The sequence below is a fragment of the Gastrolobium bilobum genome, unplaced genomic scaffold (assembly GCF_033153095.1).
Source record: "Gastrolobium bilobum isolate Gb01-03AN ecotype WA unplaced genomic scaffold, APGP_CSIRO_Gbil_v1 utg25010, whole genome shotgun sequence".
NCBI classification, from domain to species: domain Eukaryota; kingdom Viridiplantae; phylum Streptophyta; class Magnoliopsida; order Fabales; family Fabaceae; genus Gastrolobium; species Gastrolobium bilobum.
The window spans coordinates 16,537-42,865 of record NW_026898614.1 but is presented as its reverse complement, the minus strand read 5'-3'; the positions used below and the strand labels follow the sequence as shown (position 1 = coordinate 42,865).

Here is a 26,329-nt window from a genome sequence, read left to right as displayed (position 1 = left end):
GATTTTTTTTTAATATCTAGCCACCCTATAAACTTAGTTTGCCATAGGTTATTATTTTCTAATAATGGGTGAGTCTTACTGCATATCATGTTGTTCGATTGTAATTTGGTGGTCACGGCCACGGGTTTTGATTGCGAAAAACAAAATTTTTTATGATGGATATATATATTTTTTAATACAATGATGATAATTGAACACATAATTTAATACAAACTACCTAAATTATACCAATTTTAGTGGCTTATGATGGATATATTTATAATATAGTTCAAATAATAAATTTACATACAAGCTTAATAGTTGAGAGTATAGTTATAGGTTTGTTCTATATTCCGTGGATAAAGATGTTCAGTCAATTATTGATATATTAATTTTGAATCTAAGTGTTCTCTCATGTATTTGTAGAGGAAATACTTTTGAGATTGCAGATCAATGTGCACATAATAATGGCGTAGGCAAAATAGATGATGTGTGTGCACAATAACAATATATAAAAAAGAGAAAAAAAAAAGTGTCATACTCTTATACTTTACCTTTTATTTATAAAGTATTAATAGAATTCTGAACTTTTAATAACTTTTCCGGGAGTCCAATACTAGGTCTATTACTGTCGTATTAAGATTCATACTATTAAAAGAATATTTCATTTATTTCTTGTATTCTCTTTCTGTTGTCCTTTCATGGGCTTTCTAAAGTATGTGCCTCTAATACAAGCACATAACAAGATCTATATAAGTTGACAACTTGTATTAATTTTAGAATTTTTCCTAAGCTGAAAATAACGTTGTTCTGAATTTCAAATCTGATGTCTGTGTTGAGGTAATATTTCAAACACCTCTAAATTTTAAATCATTTTCTTTGAAACGCATAACCTCCAACATTTTATTCATGCATGGTATTTTGGTATTTTAAAAAGTTTATTTAATTGAGAATGGCAAGGGCTATTTTGGTATTTTAAAAAGTTTATTTAATTGAGAAAAGTACTAAAACATAGTAAAAATATTTAGCCGACATGAGATCTTAACATATATATATATATGAGATAAGTTATTCAATATAATTCCCAGGTCAAAAAATAGAGCAAAGAGATTATTTTTATTTTTTCCCACTTTGTTAGAATGAACATGTAACAAATATTTATAATTGACCATATATATGTATTATGGTAATGCCTCGGTTCTCATGTAAAAATCACACCAAAAGTCCATGCTATCGTACATACTTGATGAGCTAGCAAAAGGGACCCCTTCTTCGGTGAATAATGGAGAGAATGGAAATTGGAACTTCAGGTCAGAACCAATGGCTGGAAAACTGTTTAACTCATTGGAATTATCAGCCGACAGAACTTCGGACCAGAAATCCTCATCCAGATGTTCAACACTGTTATTCATGGACATGTCATGATTAATAGTACTCATAATAAAACTACTGTTATGATCGTAGTTGTCACTAATGGTGAGGGTGGACAAGTCACTACTTGAACACTGTGGAGAAGAGAGTGGACTTTTCTCTCTGATTTCGGCTTTGATCACATGATGAGTGGGAAAATTCACGGGTTCTTGTTCTTGTATGGGGCCTTGCATTTGTTTTGTATTTTTGTGTTGTGGCAGCCTCTTTTTCAAATGGGTGTGCCACACATTCTTTATCTCGTTGTCTGTGCGCCCTGGTAATCTTGCTGCAATAGCTGACCATCTGCAGGGTTATTCAAAAATTAATGTACACACCAACTTGATGCTTGGTTTCAAAACTTAGCACATTTACAATAATGTTATGCACTAACCTATGTGTCAGCCCTACATTGTGCTACTTTTGGAAATTTTAAATTAATGTATTTTTTATTAAGCACGTGAAAAAGTAGCAGCAAATAAAATAATCTTGTTTCGATTAAGGGATCTGCACTAAGTTTAATACGATGTCATTTTAAAACAGAAATCATAATATTTTTGTAATTTTAATTTATTTAAGAATTATAATAATTTTTATATTTTTAATTTTTTAAGATTTCAATACCAAAACGAGTTTTGAAAATAAATACAGATAATTTATCTGTAGTAACTAGAGAAATATTTTTCTCATGAGAAAATGACAAAGTGCTACTATGCCCAAACCAATATCACAAAAAGAAGAAAGATGGTTAAACTATATATTCTTTAAAAAATTAAAAATTAAGGGAAAAAAAAAGGCTACTAAGGAAATATTTTGTTTTTCATTTACATGCTTCTAAGAGTTAATTCACCCATGGAATAAATCCCCTTACATGACATAAAACTATGAGAAATCATTTGGTAATGTTACATAAAATGCACTGTTGCTTCCTGCACATAGATTATATGTGTGCATCACTTTTTTATTTTTTTATTTTTATAAAAATTGGTGGGACCCACTTGCATTGTGAGAGTGGCGTGATGAAAGCTTTATCATGTGACATAATATCCATAAATCCCTAAAACTATATGGAAAATAATATTAATAGTTCATAGACAAATCAACATATACCCTTTTCTTTCTCTTTCTTAAAATACTCTCCATAATCATTGATTTATTCCTAGAGGGTGAGATCATTTTACATAGTATCATATCACATGTGGGATCCACTCTCAAACATGCATACATATGTTATCATCCATCTATTAATATCATGTAGTACATTTTTTTTTTTCAGTTCTGTTTTTGAGAAAAATGATTTTCTTTCAGTTGAGTTAGTGTCAACTTTCATGGAATTGTAATTACCCGAATGAATGTGTATGTAGTGATTTCTAAGGCTCAAAATGCACTAATCAAGAAAAGGAAAAAAGTACTCTAGCTAGCTAAAAAATATTACTTTACCTGTTACCCAACATTTCATGCAACTTGATTATTGTGTCCTCTTCTTCCCTGGTAAAGTTACCCCGTTTAATATCCGATCTCAAATAATTTATCCACCGGAGTCTGCAACTCTTTCCACACCTCAACAGCCCTATTGATTAATGTAAGAAAAAAAAACAAAGAGTTAATTGAATACCCTTGTTAATTTCCTCAATATAGTGCATGTTAATGAACTATAGTATGTTATATAATTACCAGCTTGTTTGGGCAGGGCACGCCAATTTTTGTGGCCATGTGTGTTGATGTAACTGACAAGGATGAGATCTTCCTGTGGAGTCCATGGTCCTTTCTTCAACCCCACTTTCTCGCAGCAAGGAGCTCTCCCCATATTTACTGTGGCTAATCTTGCAGGTGGCAGCTGCCAAAGCCAGAGTGATATTGTTTCGGTTGTTTCAAAGCTCTAACGGAAGGACATGATCCCTCTTATATTTATATACAAAATACCAACTTGAAAGTTAAAGTTTAAATGCAAACCAAAAATTAAAAAAAAGTTAAAGTTGAAAGTTGAAACCTTATAGGGCTATACATGCTTAATTAATGTTACAGGACTATAAAATAAGTGGAAGTGTTAACCCTCTGTTAATCTATTTTTATTTAAAAATAATTATCACTTAAAATAACAATATCATATTCATGTCTCAGCTCATGATTGGTATTTGTCAATTTATCCACATGATTTCAAATTCTTTTTTAACTGAGGCTTCTTATTGAATTGGGCATGCAGGGATGCACTTCTGGTGCAATGTTTATGATGCTCAAACCCCATTTCTATGTTTAAGTTGGCCAATTTGAAATGAAAAAAAAGAAGAAAAAAATGAAGTTAACAAGAAGTAAGAAGAAAAAAATGAAGTTAGCAAAAAGTAGCTAACATTTTGCCCTTAAAACAGGTTTATGATATGGAGACAAGTTATGTACAGGATCCCGGAGAATGTGGCAATGTGTTAAAAGGATTTGAAGGGTTCCTTTCTTTGTCAAAGAACACTGCACTGAATGAATTTCTTCTTTCTGGTTTGCTTTCTTTTTTAAAACATTGATAATTTTCTTCTTCCCTCTCTTGACTTCTCATGACCAAACAACCTGTTCTTTCAGTTCTAGTAGCTTCTCAAGTTTATTTATTTCTGCTGAGCAGAAATAGCATCGATATTTTCTTTCAGAACCTGTTCTTTTTGGACTACACTACATCCTTTTAATGAATTTGGAACAGAAAACATTTCAGAGGCATATTATTTTATGGAAATGTAAAACAATAAACAAAGCTTAGAATTCCCTCCCAGATTCTCAGTTGTATGATTGTTCTGGATACAAGTAGTATTTGAAACCTTGAGAGAAATTAAATGTTTTACAAGAGATTAGTTAAGGTCCTGTCATTTGATTTCAACTTTGTCAGGTGTTAAGATCATATTAGAGCTGTAAACATTTGGAATCTTCAAACTCGAGCATCGAAATCTAAACATTGATTGAGGAATAATTACAGTTTCAACTTTTAAGTTGGTAAGACAGATCTCCAACTCCAATCTCTCCAACTCAGGATGCTTTACTGGGTATGATCCTTCCATCATCTTAACACCCCCATCCACAAAATTAATCATCCTTTTTATGTTTTCTTTCCTCCAATTCTTTTTATTTATGGTCCACATATTAATTAAGTATCGGCATCTTTTCACAAATCTTGGGAAATATGTAAAGAATACATGCTGCATGAACTAAAAAATCTGCTCGTATACCATAGGAGTAAACCAAAGAAAGAAAGAGGTGAACCAAGAGATGCGAAGAGAATAAGGGATTCAAGTGAACAAGATTTTGATTTGTGAAGATGATCCTGAACTGATATTATGATTGAAAATGTTGGTGCAACTTTCTGTTAAACACTGGAATGCAAGAGCCTTGAAAAATCTGCTTTTGTACTAAAATCTGTATATGTTGATGGCAAGTTAATGATAGAAAGTAGAACATATTTGAAGATGACCAGATCTTGACACTGCAATGGGTTCAATTTTGACGACCATATTTGTTTACCCTTTATAATTGATTCCTTGTTAGGGACACTGAGAAGCTTGTAGTATAATTGGATCAGAAACCTCTATGATCGGAGATGAGGCATTGAAGACACAATCTGCAAAATAGCATATACACTAACTTTTCTACTTCACCAATAGCATCTTGCTCTAACACCATGTTAATGCATCTATTTTCGCAATTTAAAAGAAACTTTTCCCCAGGGAACACTTGTTTTAATTCAAGAAGCCTTGAATTAATAACTTTGTGCAAAGCCCTACCCACTCTTATATTTTCTTAGATCAGCAGGGCTTGATACATTCCCTGCCTGGATGAGAGGACTCATTTACAAAATAATAGACTATTTATCTTTATTTGAGGAGTTTTAGTGCTCAATGGTTTGTATCAATCATTCATATCCTTGTCTTTATCTTTATCTCTAATTTCAGGATTTTAAATTCTCATTGGTTTATAATTTGTCTATTTTAAAATGCATGCATCGATGGGAATAAATTTTATTCACAATTTGAGAGTTTCTCTACAACTTTTTTAGCATTCACCAATCGACTTGTCAAAAGGGTTCCATCGTTGTTTGTGACGTTTTCAATTATATCAGGATTCTTACCTCATTGTAACAAAAAAAAAAAAAAAAAAAAATCTTACCTCATTATAGGTAGTAGGTCACAGCTTTTCCATCCAAAATTTGAATATAAAACCATAATTCGGTTCCTTAATTCGTTGACAACTCTCATTATTCTCGAAAGTTCCTACCAATACAGTATGGGGCAAAGGGCTTTTTCTTTGCCAGCCTGTAGTGCTCGGATTCCTACCAAAAACTCGAACGAAAAATTAGGCTCTGTTTGAGTACTCTTCTGCAAAACAGTTTTTTAGTTTTCAGAAACAAAAAAAAACTAAAAAACTCATTTAGTAAAACTTGTTTTGTAAAAAATATTTTAAAAACTATAACTGTTTTTTTGTTTTTAAAATCAAATTTAGAGAACATGTCTGAGTTGTTTTTGTTTTCTGTTTTGGTTTTTAACTTTCAAAAAGAAAAAAATATAGAAAACAACTATTTCCATAACTATTTTACAAAACAGTTTTAAGAACAAAAAAACCAGAACACAATCAAACAGGCCCTTAATTTCTAGGCGTCGCAACTCATATAAGGTGACTAATTTTTCTTACTTCTGTACAGGTGGTTTACAACAACACTGACAAATCATACGAGAAAGAACAAGTTTAATAAAACAATCATTAACTTGGCAACAAAAAATTGTGCAAAGAAACATTTACTGTATCCTGGATGCTTTGCAAGGCCACTCATTCATGCCTTTGGTACAACAGGAAGAGTACATCGGCATTGTTCACCCAAGAAGTACAAAATCCACAACTATTGGGATTAGAACAATATATACATAGAATGAGGAACCGCAGAGCACTAACTGCCTATCCATTCAGTACGAAAGCAGAATTTTCAAGGCTCTTGCATTCCACAGGGTTTAACAGAAAATTGCACCAGCATTTGCAATCACAATATCAGGTCAGGATCATCTTCATAATCAAAATCTTGTTCACTTGAAGCCCTTAATCTCTTCGCATCTCTTGGCCCACCTCTTCCTTTCTTTGGTTTACCCCTACGGTATACATGCAGATTTTTTAGTTCATAAAGCATGCATTCTTTACATATTTTCCAAGGTTTGTGGAACAGATTTCTGTAAACTAAGCAATTACTTAATTTGACAAGATTAAAGCAAAGACACATTAGTTGAGTGCTTACTGTCCATTTGCATAAATTCCTCCACCTTTTGAGCGACCAGGACCATAATCTGATCTCCCATCTGAGATAACAGAAATGCAATGAATAGAATCAAATTCATGCCAGGAAAGTTATTGAAATGCTCACTTATATGAACTCACCATCTCGTCCAGCTGCAATCTCTTCTGCCTATAATAAACAGATTAAGAAAATACATGTTACAAGTCAGACATAACCAATTTGTGAAAAGAAGCCGACACTTAATTAATATGTGGACCATGAGTGAAATGAATTAAAGGAAAGAAAACATAAAAGGATGATTAATTTTATGGAAGGGGTGTTAAGATGATGAAAGGATCATGCCCAGTAAAGTATCCTGAGTTCAAGAACTCCGAGATCTATGTTTTACCAACTTGAAACTTAAATGCATCGTATCAACCACCAAAGCTACAATTATATCTTAATCAGTTTTTAGATTTTGATGCTCCTGAGTTTGAAGATTTTAAATGTTTACTCCTCTAATATGATAATAACACCGGACAAAGTTGAAATCAAATGACAGGACCTGATCTAATATCATGCAAAACATATTAACTTCCCTTTTGTCAATGGGAAATAGATTTCTGGAACCATATAAAACGAAGGTTTCAAATATTACTTGTATCAAATACCAAATACAGAACAAATCATACAACTCAGTCTAGCAGGAAATTCTAAGCTTTGGTTATTGCTTTACATTTCCATCAAAAAATGCCTCCGAAATGTTTTCTGTTTCTAATTGATTAAAATGGTGCCATCAGATCAGGCATGCTTTGCCAAACTTCCTAATTGAGCTCTGCCATTATGTTTTGCTAGATTAAATTAATGTAGAACAGAGGTAGAGATGCTAAAATAATTTTTTTTGGAAACTGATGCCTCCAAACTGTTTTAATCACTCTTATATTTCCAGAAGATTAACATGCTAAATACTTTCAAAGCTCAAAATTCACAGAAAATTACTATCACCACTTTTATAACAAGGATGTGAAAATTGAACAAGAAATGAACAGTACAACATTATCTTCAATTCTTCCTAGACCTAGTCATTCTTATTACTTAGTGCCCACTAGTGGACATTCCTTTTCCTATTTCTGGTTGGAAGCTTATCACTGAATTTCAGAAACACACCGCTGGAGAGGTCACTGAAGATAATGAAAAGAGCCTATCTTCGGGCTGAAACTTTCTAGACCGCTTCAAGCTGCCATGAAGAAATTAGATATACTAATGTCATACAAATATCAACATGGAGCCAAACTATGATTAAATTCTTGAACACACGAAAGCACATACATTAACTCATCTCTGAGAATCTGATACATAAAAACACAGAAACACATGGATAATTTGATCATAAGAAAATAACCATGAATAACAAAACAGCATGTCATCTACTTAAAGATGAATAGAGGCACACAACGCCTCAAAACTGTTCATTTTTACATAGAAATCAGATGTATACAAAGACAACTGTTGAGGCAACTCCATTGTGTTTTCAGCAGCACTCTATGAACAACCCTTGCTTCTCAGCATTTCAAAGAGTTCTATTTCATCATCCGAAATCTTGGTAAGATTCAATTACAAATGCATCTAGGCAAGTCCCAGTAAGGTATCACTTTATGTGGCATTTTGGCAATCAATACAAGTAACAAAGCTCATGAGTTAGCTTTTCCCAACTATCAATGGAACATAATTGTGGAAGACCCAGACAAATTGATAACAAATATGGTTCGTGATCAGCTATAAAAGATAATACTTTTGGAAGCATGTCATTGCCCTTCTTATTTTCCAAAGGATTAAGAGAATTATAGTTTCTGAAAGAAAATTTATATGCTATTTTTGCACAGCAGAAATGAAATAAACTTCAGAAACTATGAGAACTTAAAAGAACAGGTTGTTTGATCACGAGAAGTCAAGATACGGAAGAAGAAAATTATCAGTGTTTCAAAAAAAGAAAGAAAGAAAGAAAGCCAAAGAGAAGAAATTAATACAGTGCCGTGTTCTTTGATGAAGATAGGAACCCTTCAAATCCTTTTAACACATTGCCACACTGTCCAGGATCCTGTAAATAACTAGTCTCCATATCATACACCTGTGTTAAGACCAAAATGTTATGTACTGCTTGCTAGGAACCATGCGGGATGTTCTGTTAGGAGCTTAACTTCACTTTTTTGTTTTCATTTCAAGTTGGTAAACTTAAGCATAGAAATGGGGTTTAAGAATCATAGACATTGCACCAGAAGTGCATCACTGCATGCACAATTCAATAAGAAACCTGAGTTACAATAGAATTTGAAATCATGGGGATGAAAGAGGATAAATTGACAAATACCAATTAATCAAGAGCTGAGACATGAATATGATATTGTTGAGCACGTGGAGTGCCCAATTTTAGGTCCAATTATATTTTACCCAATTATCCTACAGCAAACAGAATTGCATCGACCCAACAAATATAAAGCACACTTTTTAAATAAAAAAAAAAATGACGAATTAAAATAAATAATTTAGAAGAAAAATCACAATATTATAAGATAAAAAAAAAATTGTAACCGTGTATAGTTAGTCAGACACAGTTTTCGAAGCAACCAAAAGAACCCAGATGCCAACGTAGAAAAAATAACCTGCTTTTCAATGCTGCGAAGCTCCTCGTGAAGCTTGGCTCTCCTACTAAGCAGGGAAGCTAACATTGCTGAAGGGTTCACCGTACCCTTTTGCCCTAAAACAAGATCATCAAGGGTAAAGAATAGCAACACCATAACAAAAAAACTCAATTCAGTTGGAGGGCAACAAAAACAAAGGGTTATTACCTTCCGATTCCATTTTTGCGCGACCTAATTATTTGAGGACTCGAAAGAAGAAGAAAAAAAAGAAAACCCTAAATTCCCAATTTTCGTCTTCTAGGGTTCACTCTCCATGTCTGTTTTCGGTGCGTTCTTCTGCAGTCGGTATTTTCGGAACCACGAGGGTCAACCAATCATGTTACGCCAAGTCAGCCATTGCACTCAAATATGAACGAGGAAACGGTGTCGTATGACTTTTAGTAGAAAAAGACAGTGGAGGAGTGGGATCCACGAAGGCACGAACTGTGGAGATGTCATTCCTTGTATATAATATGAATAATCGATGATAGGTTGGATTAAAAATATTTTTTATTTGTTATTAAATTATTTAGTTATTTGAAAAAAAAATTAAACGTTTTTTATTTTTTAAGATAAAACAGGGGGGAGGGGCGACTAAATAAGTTATTTATTTTTTCCATTTTATTCATATTTTTCTGAATATTTCAATACTTTTTTACTTTAGAATATAATAGAATTTCTATTTAAAATTAATAATTATAACATATTATAAATAAATAATTAATTAATAATTCTAAATACATATTTTTAGTTTGACTTCATTTTCTAATTAATATTTTATAAAAAAATTATTTATAATATAAAATCAATATAAATTTTAATAATATTATTAAATGATATATTATTGGGCTTTTTGACCCTTTTGTTCTTCATTAATTAAAAAGTAATCATTTTGTCCTTCACCCAAAATATGCCACCAATCTGCCCCTATTTAATCAATTACACCAAGGGACATAATTAATTAAACAGACAAAATACGTATAAAATGTTGACTCCGTTATTTAACCGATTAAGCCATTGTTATTTAATCGATTAAATAACGTCAGTTTCATTTTTTTATAAACCCCCATTTGATAGAGGGGGTTATAATTGCTTATAACCCTAAACCCCAATTCGTGATTTTGCCCAAAAACTTCCTCCAATCGTGCGGTGGCTTCACAAAACAACATCAATCTCTCATTCCTTTCTCGTATTGGTATGCATTCATCGGTTTACACCACAGTTTTCTTCATTTTTTTTGTGATTTATGAACTCTAGTTTTTCTCACTATTGTTTGGTTCAATTGGAGTGTGTGTTTTGATTTGATTTTTGGGTTTGATGGTTGTTTAGTTTAGGTTTAGGGTTAGGTATGTATGTTTGGGGTTTAGGTTTTATAGTTTTTTTTGTCAAAATTTTATTTCTGTTTTTTTTTTTTTTTTTGATTATGTTTGTTTGTTGTCTGTTGATAAATTATCATGTATTATTATAGGTTCTCATTGTTGTTATGGCTACCCGCAGACAATCAAGGAATATCGATGGAGAAAGACGGATGAAACAACATCGGTGTTCACATTTTGTCTGTCTTTCACCATTTTCACCATCAGTGTTCCTTGATCGTCTGTGGGCAGCTATGACAACAACGAGAACCTACAACAACACATGATAATTTATTAACAAACATAAGAAATCAAATTTGAACCACAACAAAAACCTATGAAACCTAAACCCCAAACATACATACATAACCCTAAACCTAAACTAAACAGCCATCAAACCGAAGAATCAAATCAAAACACAAAATTCAATCGAACTAAACAATAGTAAGAAAACTAGGGTTCATAAATAACAAAAAAATGAAGAAAACTGTGGTGTAAATCGATGAATACATACCAATACGTGAGAATAATGAGCAATTGATGCTGTTTTGTGAACCCATCGCACGATTGGAGGAAGATTTTGGGTAAAATCATGAATGGGGACTTAGGATTTGGTTATAATCGATTATAACTCCCGTCTGTCAAATGGGGTTTAAAAAAATAAAATTGGTGTTATTTAATGGATTAAGCAACAGTCGCTTAATCGATTAAACAATGGGGTCAACATTTTTTTGTGTATTTTGACTGTTTAATTGATTTCTCCCTGTTGTGTAATCGATTAAACAGTGGCATATAGGTGGAATGTTTTGGATGAGGGGCAAATGGTTATTTTTTAATTAATGAAGGACAAAAGGATCAAAAAATTATATTATTGCATAATTTAATAAATTTAATAACATAGTAACTATTAATTTTACTAAATTTTTTATAATTAACAAATACAATATCAAAAGGTCTTTATTAAGGCTATGATGTGGCCTGGTTAAAGGGAAGTAAATAAATATGAAAAATATAACTATAAGATTAAAAAATAGATTCACGGAGGAATAATCATCAATGCACAAGTGTAAGAACTCGCACCGCTAGATAATTATTTAAATAAGAATATCGATGCCAGAGCATAGATTTGATAAAGATTATGTATAATTATGGTAAGATAATTATTTAGAAAGTCAAATAATGCTTAAAGTCACTTTTATGATGAAAAGTGTAGATACCAGTTTTGCTTCGCAGTATAAATGCGTACCGATGAAGTGTTTCGAAAAATTATAATAAAAATATGATAATTCATAGAAAAATGTCTAGGTAAAGATTATAAAGTTTGATATTAAAATGATTAGCAGAGCTATTAGAACTAATACCGACGGATTAAATGAGTGCATCTATAAATATGAATTTGCACATAACCCTAGGTCTGATTCCATCAAGTTCTTCATGTGTTCTTGGCTGCCACTTTCCCTACACAACTCCATAGCTTTCCTTGCATGAAAACCACCCAAGGCATCATCTTTTCACTTGATTCTTCCTCTTCCACCTTGTGAGCACTTGAGAGTAAGCCTTGTGAGGGAGAAAGATACCTTCTTGGGGTGTTGTAGCTGCTAAGTTTGGGGAGTATGGGGCTGCCTTTTAGTTTGAGTTGTGTTTGAGCTTTCTAAACTACCATTGAAGTTCCAAGGAGTGAGATTTGTGAAGAAAGAGCCAAGCCTGGAAGCTTAAATTCGTGCATCTCTGTATACAGTACCTAAGAATGGATTTACCAACCTTAAAGGCCATTCTTTTTCTGTTTGTAGAGCTTGGGGTACATTCTACACCTTTGTTCTTGAGTATTCATAGAAAAGAATGAACCTTGATGCATGTAATATGAGAAAGTTGGTAACCTAAGTATAAAAATGGTATAACACGTCTAAAAATGCATGCTTGAACGTCTGTAAGTGTTAAAAATGGAACCTTGGAAGGATATCTTCGAGAAAATGCAGAACTGCATTCCGTCACGAAATATCCGGATATGATATCTGATATTGATATCCGGATATGGATATTCAGATATTGGGTCTGTGATATCCGGATATGTCCCCGAGGAATATCCAGATATTCTGGAAAAATCATGTTTTAAGCTATTTTGTCCAAACAGAAGCGCGTGCTTAGTTTCTGGACTTTTAAATGGTTAGTATGGACCTCCGTAATGATGTAACTAAGCTAGAACCAATAATATTGAAGGCTTATGGCTTTGAGAGAAGCCTACGATCTTTAAACGAAAAAGGAAATGTTGTCCTAATGCAATAAACTTCTAGACTATGGATATTGATGATATTTCTGGTATAAACAGACTGTGATTGTGCTATTTGGTGACCCGTGGACCTTGTGTGGGCTTCTAGTTGGTATTACTAGCTTGACATGTAAGCTTTCGTGTCCTCGATTTTACCCGTTGATGGTTCCACCATATCTCATGGAGGGGTGGTTTATATGCATGATGTGTTTCTTGAACCAATTTTCAAGATTTACCAAAAATTCAAAAAGAAGATAGGGGAAACAAAACAAAGAAGATTCAAAAATAAAATTAAAAGTAAAATAAAAAAAACAAAGAGGAAACGTCAAGAGTAGTTCCCTGTTCTAGACGAAAAAATCAGTGTAGCTAATGATATCCTCTTCAAACCTCATAGGGTAGTACACAATGCCTTGCATTCCTCAATTCCCAGATTTAATATATTATTGTCATTAACCATCAAGTTAAATATAGAAAATTCCAAAATTTCAAAACTTTTTGCACACACTGGAAAGAACACGATCATGAATGTCATAGAGGTTAGAAATGTTAGCTCATACACAATAGTGACAGAAAATTAATCTTAACATAACAAATTACAAAAGTAAAGGGGAAATAAACATAAAATTAAAGAAATAAAAAATAGAAATAAAAATAGAATAAAGCAGAAAAAGAAGCTAAGACAATGGAAGTTAGCAAGCTCGATCATCCTCCTATGTATTCCCTGTGATGTCTTGCACTTGCATAACCACCAGCTTAAACCATGCCTAATCTATTAGTCATAGTCAACTTTATTTCTTTTTATTTTTATTAGAGAAAATATAAAACATGAAATTTTCATTGTGTTGCCTCCTAATAAACACTTATATAACGCCGCGAGCCTGACAGACTGATGATCAAGGTGGGTTGAAGCACACAAGTAAAGTTGGCTTTGTTCCCTTTGTCATAGTCATCTTCTTAGATTTCTTTATTTGAACTTTGGGTTTGCTTTTAGCTCTTAATTGGTGAAGACCCATAAATTTCATTTTTTCACCTCCCTTGTATTCAATAAATGTGCATGTACTTCTGTGGGGAAAAACATAAGAGTTGAAGAATTAATTGCAAAAACATCTACTTACCTAGTTTGCATCCAGGTTAAGAGTTACCTCATTTTTTTTCATCAGCCACTATTTCTGTAGTGGCCAAAAATAATTCTTCAACGAGGTGAGAAATATTAGGTTCCTATTCCATATTGATGATTGCAAAGTAAAGATGCTCGCCTTGACTATTGCATCTTCAATAATACTAACTGACACTTGAATAAAATGATCGAGTAATTGTAGAGTTATTTCCATGGACCTGATATTCTTTATTCTCATTTTCTCTAGCAAGGTCATTGGCATCAAATTTACACTTGATTCGTTATTACACAAGGTTTGCTCAAGATACATGTCTACCATGGGGTAAAAAATGTCAATGATTCTTGGATCATTGATCTTTGGAGGTAGTTTATGCTGAATAGTGTCACTACATACCTAAATTGAAACCACAAGATTAGTGTCCTTGCATTATTTCGCATTTGAAGAGCCAATCTCTGGCTCCTTATAACTCGCTTCTTCAACTGAGTTTTCTTCCACAATTTTTAGGTGTTTCATCATAGGACAGTAGAATGATAATCTTCATTGGAGAGGGGGGTCTATTCCATATATGTTTTATCCACTTTAGAATATTTCTCAACATTGAATTCTTCTTCTACATTAGATTCCTCCTCAGTTTCAGATTCTTCAATAACTTTTTCCATATCTTAATCCTTCAATTGTGAATTTCCCCCAACATCCTTTTGAACCTGCTTGTCTTTTGTTAGTGGCTCAAGATTTCTCATAGATGCCTATTTGGTTTTGAAGAAAGACATGGCCTCTTGCATAAACAACCTCTCTTAAGTTAGTTGCATGAGTGCATCCTCCAAGTCAGATAGGGTGTTTCGTTATGGTTGTTATTGTTCTGTTTAGATGACAAGAGGTGGAGCAAAATATATACAATTCTCTTAAGTTAGAATGGATGACTCATCCACCACATTTTGTTCAACTGTTGGTTGGGCCTTGAGTGTATGGTATTCATTGCAAACCACTTTCTCAATCAAATCTAGAGCTTTTTCAGGTGTTTTGGTATAGAGAGATCCTCCAACTACAGTATCTAAGATTATTCTTGAAACGAGCATAGACTAGTGTAGAAAGTGTGAACTAATTGCTAGTCTTCATGAAGGTGATTTGGGCATTTTTTGAGTATTGTTTTAAGCCTACCCCAAACTTTATATAAATATTCTCCCTCCTTGAGTGTGAAGGAGTCAATCTCTTTTTTAGTCCTTATGGTTTTGGATGATGAGAAATATTTGCTCAAAGTTTTGAATTCTAAATCCTCCCAGGTGGTGATTCTTCCTTGAGATTGAGTCATCAACCATGTCTTGGCTTTACATTTCAGAAAAAGGGAAACAATTGTAGCTTAATGGTGTCTTGACACCATATATTCTTTTACCATCGCAAAAATAGAGGAAATAATCTATTTGATTGTGAGGATCATCTGTATATTGGCCCCCACAAAAGAATTTTTCAAGCAAATTTGGCAAAATTTGAAATTGATCTGCCATGATGTTAATAATACCTCATAGAGAATCACGAAGTATAATATTAAAAAGTGGAACAAAACAAAACAAAATAAAAATTAGCATAAAACCAAGAATAACTAATAAAATTAAAAGTAATTCATAAAATAAAAATAATAAGAAAAAATATAGCTCTATCTTTGGATCAAATTGCAAAGAACTAACATTAAAGATACCTGCCATAAACCTTGAGAAGAAACACATTAAATTCAAGAACAATATTGTATTAAAAAATAATTAGGAGCAATTGCTTAGAAAAATACTATGCTAAGCATGAATGGCTTCCAGTGTTAGGAACTTTGAACAATACTTTCCAGTTTTCGATAGAAATTGAATCTAACTTGAGTACCCCTCATTAGGATAAACAAAACACTCATCACTCAAGTGCTTGGGGATAAAACCACTCAATCCATTAGTGTAATATCACTACCATAGGCTTGATACTATTCTCAAGTTCCTAAAAGTGAGGAACACAGAGAACATGTATATATTGATCAAAATGTCTTTTCAGCGTTGTAATGTGGCCTGGTATGGGGATAAGACTATTTTGGAAGTAGTTAAATTTCTTGAATGAGATTGAAACACATTATCCAATATAAAATCAGTCAATTCACATACATTCTTTCACTACTTCTTCTCTTTACTGCCTGTTTCTTTTCTAACTTCATACTTTTCTCCCTTCTACCACCTTCTTATTTTCTTAATTACTGCTTTTTTAGAAAATAACAAAAATAAAAAAATAAAATGCCTTTTCTTTTTCTATTTTACAATTTTTTTTTACTTTATTTTTAACACAAACTACTGTAGCTTTATTTAATATTTTTCTTCCTCACTTTGAGCATTCTTCCCCTCTTCTCATTACTTAACACTATTCATAATAACTTCACCTGAATATTTGATAAGGCTTTCAATCTCATTCAAAGGTGGGATAATTAAGGATAGAGGTTAAGTAACAGTACGAGTGAATAAAAGAAAGATAAGTCTCAGACTCAAAGGGGGTGCCAATGGAAAAATTTTCAGGTGGTCTATTTTGGCCAGTGGTTATACAAAATAAAGTGCCTTTATCATCTCAATATATCCATGCATCAAGAGAGAAATAGAGCAAGTGCTAGAGTACTACTACAGTGAGGTCTCTTAAAAAAATTATACTATTTTGGCTAAAACCTCACGTGTTATGGTACCAAGCTAGAATAATATTCCTATTTCCAATTAGAATATTATCCAAAAGTCATTCAAATGAGCAGTTATATTATCCTAAATGAAGTTCAATGCAATATCATGACAGAAAATTCATGACGAACCATCATAGTGTCACTTGTGCTTCCTAAAGTCTATTCAGATTTATTAATCAATTCAGCATATACTAATTCAGAGATAGCATTCAGAGACTAGTAGAATAAGAAAAGAAAAGAAAAAAAATTAAAAATATTCAAAAACATTGAGATATCTCCCCTGAATTATCATTGTATTCCTGTTGAGTGTGTCTATTCCTCAGTCGAAGCATGTTATGCAACCAATTCCCAGATTTAGAATCTATTGTCCTCAGTAATAATTCTAACCTAGATGTGAAGTAATTCTGCATACTCGAAATACACATATAGATTAGAACAAAATAACATGATAATATCAATATGAATTAAAAAATGTGAGTCATATCTCAATACAGTACAATACTAATATGTAATAAAAAAAAAAGTCTAAGAAAAATAAAGCAAAATGAAGACAAAAGAGATGGTGGTAAATCATGTAGGTTCTCAGTCATAGGTCTGCAAAGAAGTCTTCTGTTGCGGTCTAATCAACTACCACTCCTGCAGTTGGTATTGAGGGTGCCTCTGGACGCTCTCCAGTAATGTCAAACTTCAACAAAATTAACACTATAAACCTAATGCAAATCCCCAAATACTTGTTGTCACATGAAATCAAGATGAAATACACTTACCTTTTCCTTGCCCGTAGTGGAATTTTATTTTATTTTTTGCAAAAATCTGACAAAAAAATAAAATAAACCTAGAGTTAAGCTTGGTTGGACGACAAGGCTGTAAGTGGTCTTGGGTTTATGTGTACAGGTTAATAGGAAGTTTGTGGTCTTTCTTGGACGATGGAGGATAGAGTTTTGAGATCATGGTGGCACAAGTTGCTTGGAGATGGCTTGCAGTGATTTGTTCCTATGGGTACGAATGGATTTGCTTTGGAAGGTGGTCCAATGGGTATAATGGTGGATGTTGGTTGTGGATCTTTTTGGGATTTATTGAAGAAGGTTGAAGGTTGGGGTTTAGTTAAATGGTTCGGTGGGTATCGAGTTTGGGTGTTCTAATGAGGTGAGTTGTGGAGATGGAAGATGGAGGCTAGTTGGTGGGAGAGAGGAGGGCATGTGGTAGTGGTGTGATGGGCTTGGTCTGTTGGAGCAGTGAGGATCGATGAAAAGATTTTCTAAAAAATTAAATAAAAATAAAAAAAATAAAAAAATTGCTGAACTTGGTGGTGCAAATTGCGCCAATGATGGCGTAAATTGCACCAATGACTGAATTAAGGTGGCATTCTTTGAGCGAACTCACAAAAATTTCAATTGACCAGTGTAAAATGCACAAGGATCGTGCTCAAGGCACAAACACATGAATTTTTCACGTAGTAAGCGTCAAAATGGTGTTCATTGCGCATATTGACAGAAACTTCAAGTTATTGGCTCTTTGAGCGCCATATTGGTGTTTTTGGGTCACCCTTCACTTTGATTTTCTCATCAATTTTCCTCTAACCAAGTCTTTATGAACTGGGACCCTACACCAAAATTCACCATCTCTTAATCAAAATAAAAATTTAAAATTAACCTAACATAATAAAATAAAAATAAAAATAAAATAAAATAAAATAAAATAGTAAAGTAAAATTAATCAAAATAAAATAAAAGATACAAAATAGAAAACTTATTAGGTTGCCTCCCAATTAGTGCTTGTTTTATGTCCCGAGCCTGACGTACCCTCACGATTATGGTGATTGGAAGCACGCTATCATCGATGAACTAGTCTTCTGATCCAATATTGTGTCCTTCCATAATACTCCTGCGTAGATGGATGAGATGGAGTGACCTTAGGAGCTCTAGATTCAGTCTTCACATGTTTTCCCTTACTCCTGGGTTTTCCATCTTAACTTTTGACTTGCGTTCCTTATACTTCTGATGGATTTCCATCTTGTTTCCTTCCTCAACCTCTTTTTCAACAATGCACTAAACCTGACCTTCAAGTTTAGATGCAGGCAATGGAGATTCCTACGCAAGTATCTTGAATGTTGCTCATTCTCCCACTACCCTCAATATCAACTCGCCCTTAGGTACATCGATTAGTGCTCCTAAGGTTGTTAATAATGGCCTCCCAAAGATCATAGAAACACTGGCATCTTCATAAATGTCAAGGATAACAAAATCAATAGGGATTAGAAACTTATCTACCTTGACGAGCACATCTTCCACAATACCATATGCTTGCTTTGTTGAGCGGTCAACCAGTTGAACATTCATTCTAGTTGGCTTCACTTCATCAATTCCCAGCTTTTTCATCAGGGACGGTGGCATCACATTGATACTGGCACTAAGATCGCATAAGACTCTGCCAATGGTGCAGGGAATGCTGAAACTCCCTGGATCCTATAGTTTTAAAGGCATCTTCCTATGTTTGTTCGCACTGCTCTCCGCTGTTAAAAGTTAAAACAACAGGTTCATCCCCTATGAGCTTTTTCATCTTACATAAGATCTCCTTCAATAACTTAGCATACGAAGGCATTTGCTTCAGAGTTTCGGCAAAAGGAACATTTATATGCAATTTCTTAGAAATATCTAAAAATTTAGACCATTGCTTCCTTTGCTCTTGTTGTTGGGTCCTTAGTGGATAGGGTGCTTTAGCATATGAGTTGTTCTCAAGTAGCTTCTTCCTTAGCTCTTCAGCATTTTTTTTTTCGCATTCTTCTTTGAAGAACTATTGTCATGAATAATCTCTCCTCCAAAGTAAGTTACATCATCATTATTAGGAGTCTTTTCTTGCTTATTATCCTTATCTTTTGTCTCCTCCTCCTTTGGTGCTTCTTTTTCTACCTTGGCTGGCTTATCTTGAGTTTCAATCACCTTCCCACTTCGAGTGGTGATTGCATTGCAATGCTCTCTTAGATTAACCACAGTTTCACTAGGCATTTTCCCCGGAATCCTCTCATTTAACTTCTTTTCTAGTTGTCTAATGTGTGTCTCAAGGTTTCAGATAGAGGCCTCTTGATTCTTGAAATTTGACATTGTCTCTTGCATAAAAGCATCGATGGTTGTGGCCATTGTCTCTACAAGCTTCTCCAAGGCTGAAAATGAGCTAAATATCACAGACTATTGCGACTATTGTGGTTGTGGATTGTAAGAGAGAGCCGCATTATTCTTCCACCCCATGTTGTTATTACCCTGATAATTGTTTCTTGGTGGATTACCCATGTAGTTAACATTAGCAGGTTGAGCCCATGGACAACTTGCAGTCAAGTGTCCCTCAACACAGATATCACAAACCCCCGGTTCTTCAGCATTGATGGTAAAAAATTGATTTTTAGCAACCATCTTTGTGAGAGATTCCATCTGTTTCTGCAAGCTTTGCTAACTAGTCATCAAGATGTCAAATCTATCCACTTGAAGTATACCTTTTTTTGAGCTGGTTACATCCTCATTCTTATCAATTGCTAATTTTTCAATGAGTTGCAGAGATGCATCTAGAACTTTGTTAATTAATGATCCATTAGCAGCCATATTCAGAAATCTTCTATCAGCAGGGCATACACCATGGTAGAAGAGCCTTACTTTATCTCCTGCTTGAAAAGCATATTGCAGGAAAGCTATCAATCGACTTTTGAATCTCTTCCAAGCTGTGCTAAATGATTCTCCATCATGTTGAGAGAAATGGTCGATCTCTCGCTTCTTCTGCATGAATTTAGAAAGATTGAAGAACTTCTTTCTAAATTTTACCACCAAATCCTCCCATGACATGATGCTTTCTTCAGGTTCATTCCTCAGCCATTCTTTTGCTTTTCCTTTTAGTGAAAATGAAAAGAGTATCAAACGAATTGTATCAGTGCTAACTCTGTGGTGCTTGTGAAGCTGGCATAGCTCTAAAAATCCCGACACATGAATATTGAGATCATAGTCGTCCTCCCCCAAAAATTGATTGTTCTAGAATAGCTACAAGAAGGCGGGCAAGAATTGGTGGAATGACAATTGCAGAAGAGAAGGGCAAGAAAGATGGATTAAGAAATTGCTCCATGGCATCCGCAGGTGGTAATTCCTCAGCTATAGTTTATGCTTGTTCTTGGAAGAGTGAGCAGTTCACCATTTCTCTTTCCATTTGCTCCTTAACAAGCCTTTTGTTCTCCCTTGCTATCTTTTCAATCTCTGGTTCATAGAGCAAGTCGTTTGGATCGATTGTACTTTGCATTAATCAGAATTATAAAAATCAGTAAGGGTGAAAAGTTAAAACAGAAAATAAAAGTCTAATCTTGAACTCCACAGATACTACTATTGTTGATTGGTGCCAAAAATTTGTTGCAAACATGACAAGTATACCGGTCGTACAAGTAATAAGTGACTAAGTAGAGTATCTTTTCTACGAGGACTAATTACAAGCAATAGTTTCACTATTTTTATCTAAGTTAGACAATTCCAAAGGTAATTTTAAAAGTAACCAATATTTAATTAAAAATTAAATATGAATGACAGTGAAAGAAATTAAGTAAAAGACTAAAAACATGAGATTTAAATCAAGAATAAAAATGCAGCTAGGGTATACTTTACCTCTGATCTCCCTTGAGTAGTTTAAATTAATTCCCATAATAATTTATCCGAATTGTTTCAAACAATTCATCATCTAATTATTAATTAGTTAAATCCCTAACGTATTAGTTATTTAACCCTTTAACCTAATTAGAATCCTAATTGCGTAGAAACCCTTTTCAGATTAAGCATTAAACTCGATGAATTATGAAAGTTTATAATTCCTACAAGTCTATGTCTATATTATGCAAGAATTGGTATTTACTCCTATTAGGATTAAAATCTCAATATGTCTATTGTGAACCTTAACCCTCAAATCTCGATATAAGTGATCAAGTCGTACAAGAATGCATAAAAAATAATTCTGAGGTAAAACACAAACAACTTGAGACAATCTATTAAAGAAACAATTTAAATCAGAAAAGGATCCATGTCGAATCCATATCCCTAACTACTAAGAAAATTAGCCAGACATATTCATGTCTTGCTTTAACAAAATATCAAAAGAAAATTAAAAGACAATTAATCTAAATTCCTAGATGAAGAATGATGTTGAATCTCCACGTTTCCGCTTTGATCCTCTTTCGGTTCTTCACCGTCTCTGATCTCTGAGTTCTCTGCGTTCCGCCTTCCTTGCTTTCTACCTCTGTGTTCAAATGAATGTTCACCTGTTTTCCAAGTTTCTTCTTTTTATATATTCAAGAGAGAGTTTCCTCAAAAATTTTTAATTCAAATCTTTAATCAGAAATGGTATGATTTCTTTTAAGAAAATCTCAACTTGAAAAAGATATTCAAATCCCCAAAGCAATCTTCAATCAAATCTTTAATTTAAAATTTTGAAACAAATTGAAGATATTGCGCGTTCAAAGGAAGCTTGGCGCTAATTGCGCCACAGAGATTTTGGCGCAAATTGCGCCAAAGGTGAGGAAGCTTGGCGCCTTTAGCGTCAATATAAAGGCGCATAACTTCAGGTTGCTTTTTCCCTTTTTTTTTTTGGTAAAAACTTTTTCTCTTCTTATTTCCATTGTTGTTTAAGCCTTTCATCTTGAAGAAAAAATCCTACAAAACACAATAATTTTATCAAAGTATTCTCGAGAATAAATCAATAAATAAATTATAATTTTCCTGTGTTTTGTCTGAATTTAGATTAATTAATTGCTCAATTTGACCCTTAATACATAGTGGATTAAGGAATTATCAAACCTTAAATATAATATTTAAATAAAAATTGACTTTAAATAAGTGGATTAAAATAACAGAAAATAAAATTCGCAATCTAAAGTGTCTTAGCTACTACTACTGTTGACATAAAATTAATCTTCGGCAACGACGTCAAAAACTTGTTGCGTACTTGGCAAGTGTACGTTATACAAGTAATAAAGTAGTAAGTAGAGTGTCGTTCCAATATAGATTAATGTTTCAAGTACTAGTTCACTATTTCACTTATGTTGGACAATTCAAATGAAATATTTAAATAAAACTAAATAGTTATTAAAATAGAAAACAAAGCAAGAACGCAAAAGCAAAAGTTTATGCAATCAAGAAAAGTGTAGTTAAGGATTCAATTTCCTTTAATCTTCACTGTATATATGGCTTGAGTTCAACCCTAATTAATATTCCTTTTTATACTGCTAATCAATTCATCTAATTTAGTTAAAATTCAATCTCTTGTTATTATAACCTTTTACTCCCTTAAAAGCATCGTAATTCCTTAGTGTTTCTTCTAGGAATTAGGATGTATGTTCGTTTATTCTTAACCCAATTGACTGTGTCTGTAAATCGGGTTTGCTACGTGAATCGAGTTTGGTGAATTCATTATCAATTTGTATAAATCTCAAAAAAGACATATGAATCGGGTAATCCTTGTAATTCTTATTTTTAGTGCTTGAATTCTTTAAAGAAATACCAGATAATGCTTGAATCGTATTGACGAAAAAATGATGGGGCAGGTTAATTTACCCAAAAACAGTAAAAATGGTATGGCAGGTTTTATAAATTGAAGATAAAAGTCAGTTAAATTAATTGAAATTCAGACCAATTTCCCGCTGTATATTTTACTTTGGAAAAATAGGAAAATTTCTCTCCAGTGTAGAAGTAATTTTGCGGTCTATTCAAATTCAAGATTAATTAATCTTTATTTGTATTCACAAAATCACATAGAAAACACTAATGATCTAAGCCGACATACAGTTTATGGGAAGAACAACACCTTGCTGACTGAAAAACAAAATGAACTAAATCTTCAAATATTAGAATTCTCATTATTCCAAGAACAAATAGTACATCCGGTTCCTATTACAAAATAAGAAAGCAAAATCACAAAAAATAAAAAGTAATAACAAATAGGACGAGAAAGCTTTGGTAATTCCCTTGCCGAATTTAAGGCACGGGTTTATTTCAGTAATAGATAATCGTGACCAAAACATATGGCATTATTCCATTGCCACGCTTATACCTTGGTTTCAAGTCCGTCTTCATTCTCACCTGACATCTCCTCTAAGGATTTTCCCTTTGCCTCAGGAACCAAGAAAGTAAACATGAAACCTAAAATGTTAACGACACCTAACACAAGCAGTGAGTTCCTCACACCAATACCAGCAGGGTACCCTGCATCTGCTTTGCTCTTGTCCTGGTTTTGTGCCAAATACAAGAATCCAAAAGCACCAACCATAGCCCCAAGCTTCCCAGTTGCTGATGATATTCCATGGCAAGTAGATCGGAATCTAGCTGGGAAAATCTCTGCTGGCACAACAAATGTGGTAGCATTAGGCCCAAAGTTAGCAAAGAAGAAGGTCAAGGAATACAACACCACAAATCCAATTCTATTCTCCCTAAGAGTCCAGTGTTCATAAGGAATGGCAAGAGCAAACATGAAGACAGTCATGAAGAAGAAACCCATCAACTGGATTGTAAATCTTCCCATCCTGTCAATGAATGCCACTGTAAACCAATACCCTGGAACTGTACTGCAAATAGCAATAAGCGTTTGAGCCCTTGCAATAAAATAAACCTCCTCAAGGGCATTCATGGTTTGTGCATGAGGAATCCAACCAATTGCACTGAAGATATCCTTCTGGAAGAGATTTTGGCTGTAAAATGCAATATCAAGCAAGAACCATGTGCTTGTTGTTCCAAGTAGATGCAGTCCATGGCGACTGAGGAACTCCTTTGAGAATAAACCATATGATTGACCATTTTGTGCTTGCACCTCCTTTTGTGATTCGGCTTGAATCTCTACCTGCATGACCTTAGACATATCTGCTGCAGCCTGCTCCATATTCTTAGCAACCAGGGCAGTGTAACGGGCAGTTTCTGGCATCTTGGTCCGGGAGTAGTAAGTCATTGCAGCTGGAAGTGCCCCAACCATTAGAATTATCCTCCAAACATAATCAGCTTGCGGAACAGTTGAACCCAATGCATCAACCTCATATGGTGGAGCATCAAACCTTGCCTTGAACGCAGATGAAATTATAATAGCAAAAATGCCTCCTGCCAAAATTCCAAACCCCTGCATGGCAAAAACTGCAGCTATAAAGGCACCGCGAGTCTTCTTATTAGAATACTCTGACATTATGGTAGCAGAAAGAGGGTAATCTCCACCTATACCAAAACCAAGCCAGAACCGGAAAAAGCAAAGAGTTCCCATGACAGCCTTTGCATCACGCCCAAAAGAAAGACCAGAGGCAATGGAGCATATTACCATAAGCATTAGAGTCATGCCATAGACTTTTTTCCGGCCCATTTTGTCTCCAAGCCATCCGAAGAAAAGTTGTCCAGAAAGTGTTCCAACGAATGCTACACCATTAACTGCAGCTGCCACATTTGGGGGCAATGAGCCAGGCTTTGGTGCACCATCAACATGGTAATATATGCGGCCTATTAGCTTTGTAACAAGTGATATGCAGAACAGATCATAAGCATCAGTGAAGAATCCCATTCCAGCAATAACTATTGCTGTGAAATGATACAATTGCGTTTTTGCTGCATCTAGTTTACTTAGCACCTCTAGTTGCTCTCTCGCCATGACTAGCAAGTCTAGCTAATCACAAAGTTTCCCTCTGTTTCTTATTTATTTATTTTTTCAAATGCTTGATTTCTCTGCAAAAGTAGAACCATCCAATGGAGGGACAAACTATTATGTTAATAACATTGTCTTGAATCAAGCGCAAGAACACAAGTATGCAAGGTAATTGATCGATTGGACTACGGCGATGACTATGAAGAACTTATTAAGAATAAATATACAATGAGGGAAACCATTCAAGATAACTAATTCAAGCTATGAGAAAATAAATTTATGTAAAGACAGAACTTCTTTTCTAGTTACAGAAAAAAAAGCAAGACAAATCATTTTAATCATTACACGTAGAGTTCCTATTATAGTTTCTAAAAATCATACAGGATATTTTTAAGGGATAGGATATTGTGACACCCAAGTTATGTTACACCCATGTGACACCCAGTCAATCTCACCGTTAGATCGCTTATGTTGATCCAACGGTTATATTTATTTCCATCTTTGCATGGTATGATTTCCCAAATTTAAAGTGAAAGCATTAAATATGAGAAATCATAACCATACAAAGGTAGAAATAAATATAAAATATTAAATTTGGGAAATCATGACCATACAAAGATGGAAATAAATATAACCGTTGGATCAACATAAGCGATCTAACGGTGAGATTGACTGAGTGTCACATGAGTGTAACATAACTTGGGTGTCACAATATCCTATCCCTATTTTTAACCAATGAATTATTTCTTTCTAGAAAGTAGGCCACGAAACCGGAGAACAAACAAGTGGATTCCTATGACATGAACTAGGGGAATGTAACCCACTAAGGGAATGTAAATAACTCAAGCAAAAATGGAAGACGGGATTCATGCATTTTTTGACACAAAGGGTGCCCACGATGCTGTAAATTAATAAATTGCATAAACAAATATAAATTAGGATCAAAACCAGCAGATAAGGCAGGGTTGTTCTGGGAAAA

At 33.8% G+C, this 26,329-nt stretch overlaps 3 protein-coding genes across 4 annotated transcripts; all 3 read right to left on the bottom strand.

The window, feature by feature from the left end:
• Positions 1-1,160: 1,160 nt before the first annotated feature.
• Positions 1,161-3,193, bottom strand: LOC133317673 (transcription factor MYB14-like). Its single transcript, XM_061519540.1, has 3 exons — positions 3,061-3,193; positions 2,827-2,956; positions 1,161-1,692 (listed from the first exon to the last, which is right to left on the bottom strand). The coding sequence occupies exons 1-3, from the start codon at positions 3,191-3,193 to the stop codon at positions 1,161-1,163; spliced, it is 795 nt and encodes a 264-aa protein (XP_061375524.1).
• Positions 3,194-6,032: 2,839 nt separating this feature from the next.
• Positions 6,033-9,601, bottom strand: LOC133317672 (uncharacterized). The gene is made up of 7 exons (XM_061519539.1): positions 9,463-9,601; positions 9,277-9,371; positions 8,644-8,744; positions 7,784-7,853; positions 6,778-6,805; positions 6,638-6,698; positions 6,033-6,494 (listed from the first exon to the last, which is right to left on the bottom strand). The coding sequence occupies exons 1-7, from the start codon at positions 9,473-9,475 to the stop codon at positions 6,389-6,391; spliced, it is 474 nt and encodes a 157-aa protein (XP_061375523.1). The 5' UTR covers positions 9,476-9,601; the 3' UTR covers positions 6,033-6,388.
• Positions 9,602-23,781: 14,180 nt separating this feature from the next.
• LOC133317668 (inorganic phosphate transporter 1-4) lies at positions 23,782-25,356 on the bottom strand. 2 transcript variants are annotated; one of them, XM_061519535.1, is made up of 3 exons: positions 24,290-25,356; positions 23,974-24,193; positions 23,782-23,841 (listed from the first exon to the last, which is right to left on the bottom strand). In XM_061519535.1, the coding sequence occupies exons 1-3, from the start codon at positions 25,354-25,356 to the stop codon at positions 23,782-23,784; spliced, it is 1,347 nt and encodes a 448-aa protein (XP_061375519.1). The 2 variants fall into 2 exon arrangements, with proteins under 2 accessions (XP_061375519.1, XP_061375518.1); XM_061519534.1 differs by having other exon boundaries at positions 23,782-25,356.
• Positions 25,357-26,329: the final 973 nt, after the last annotated feature.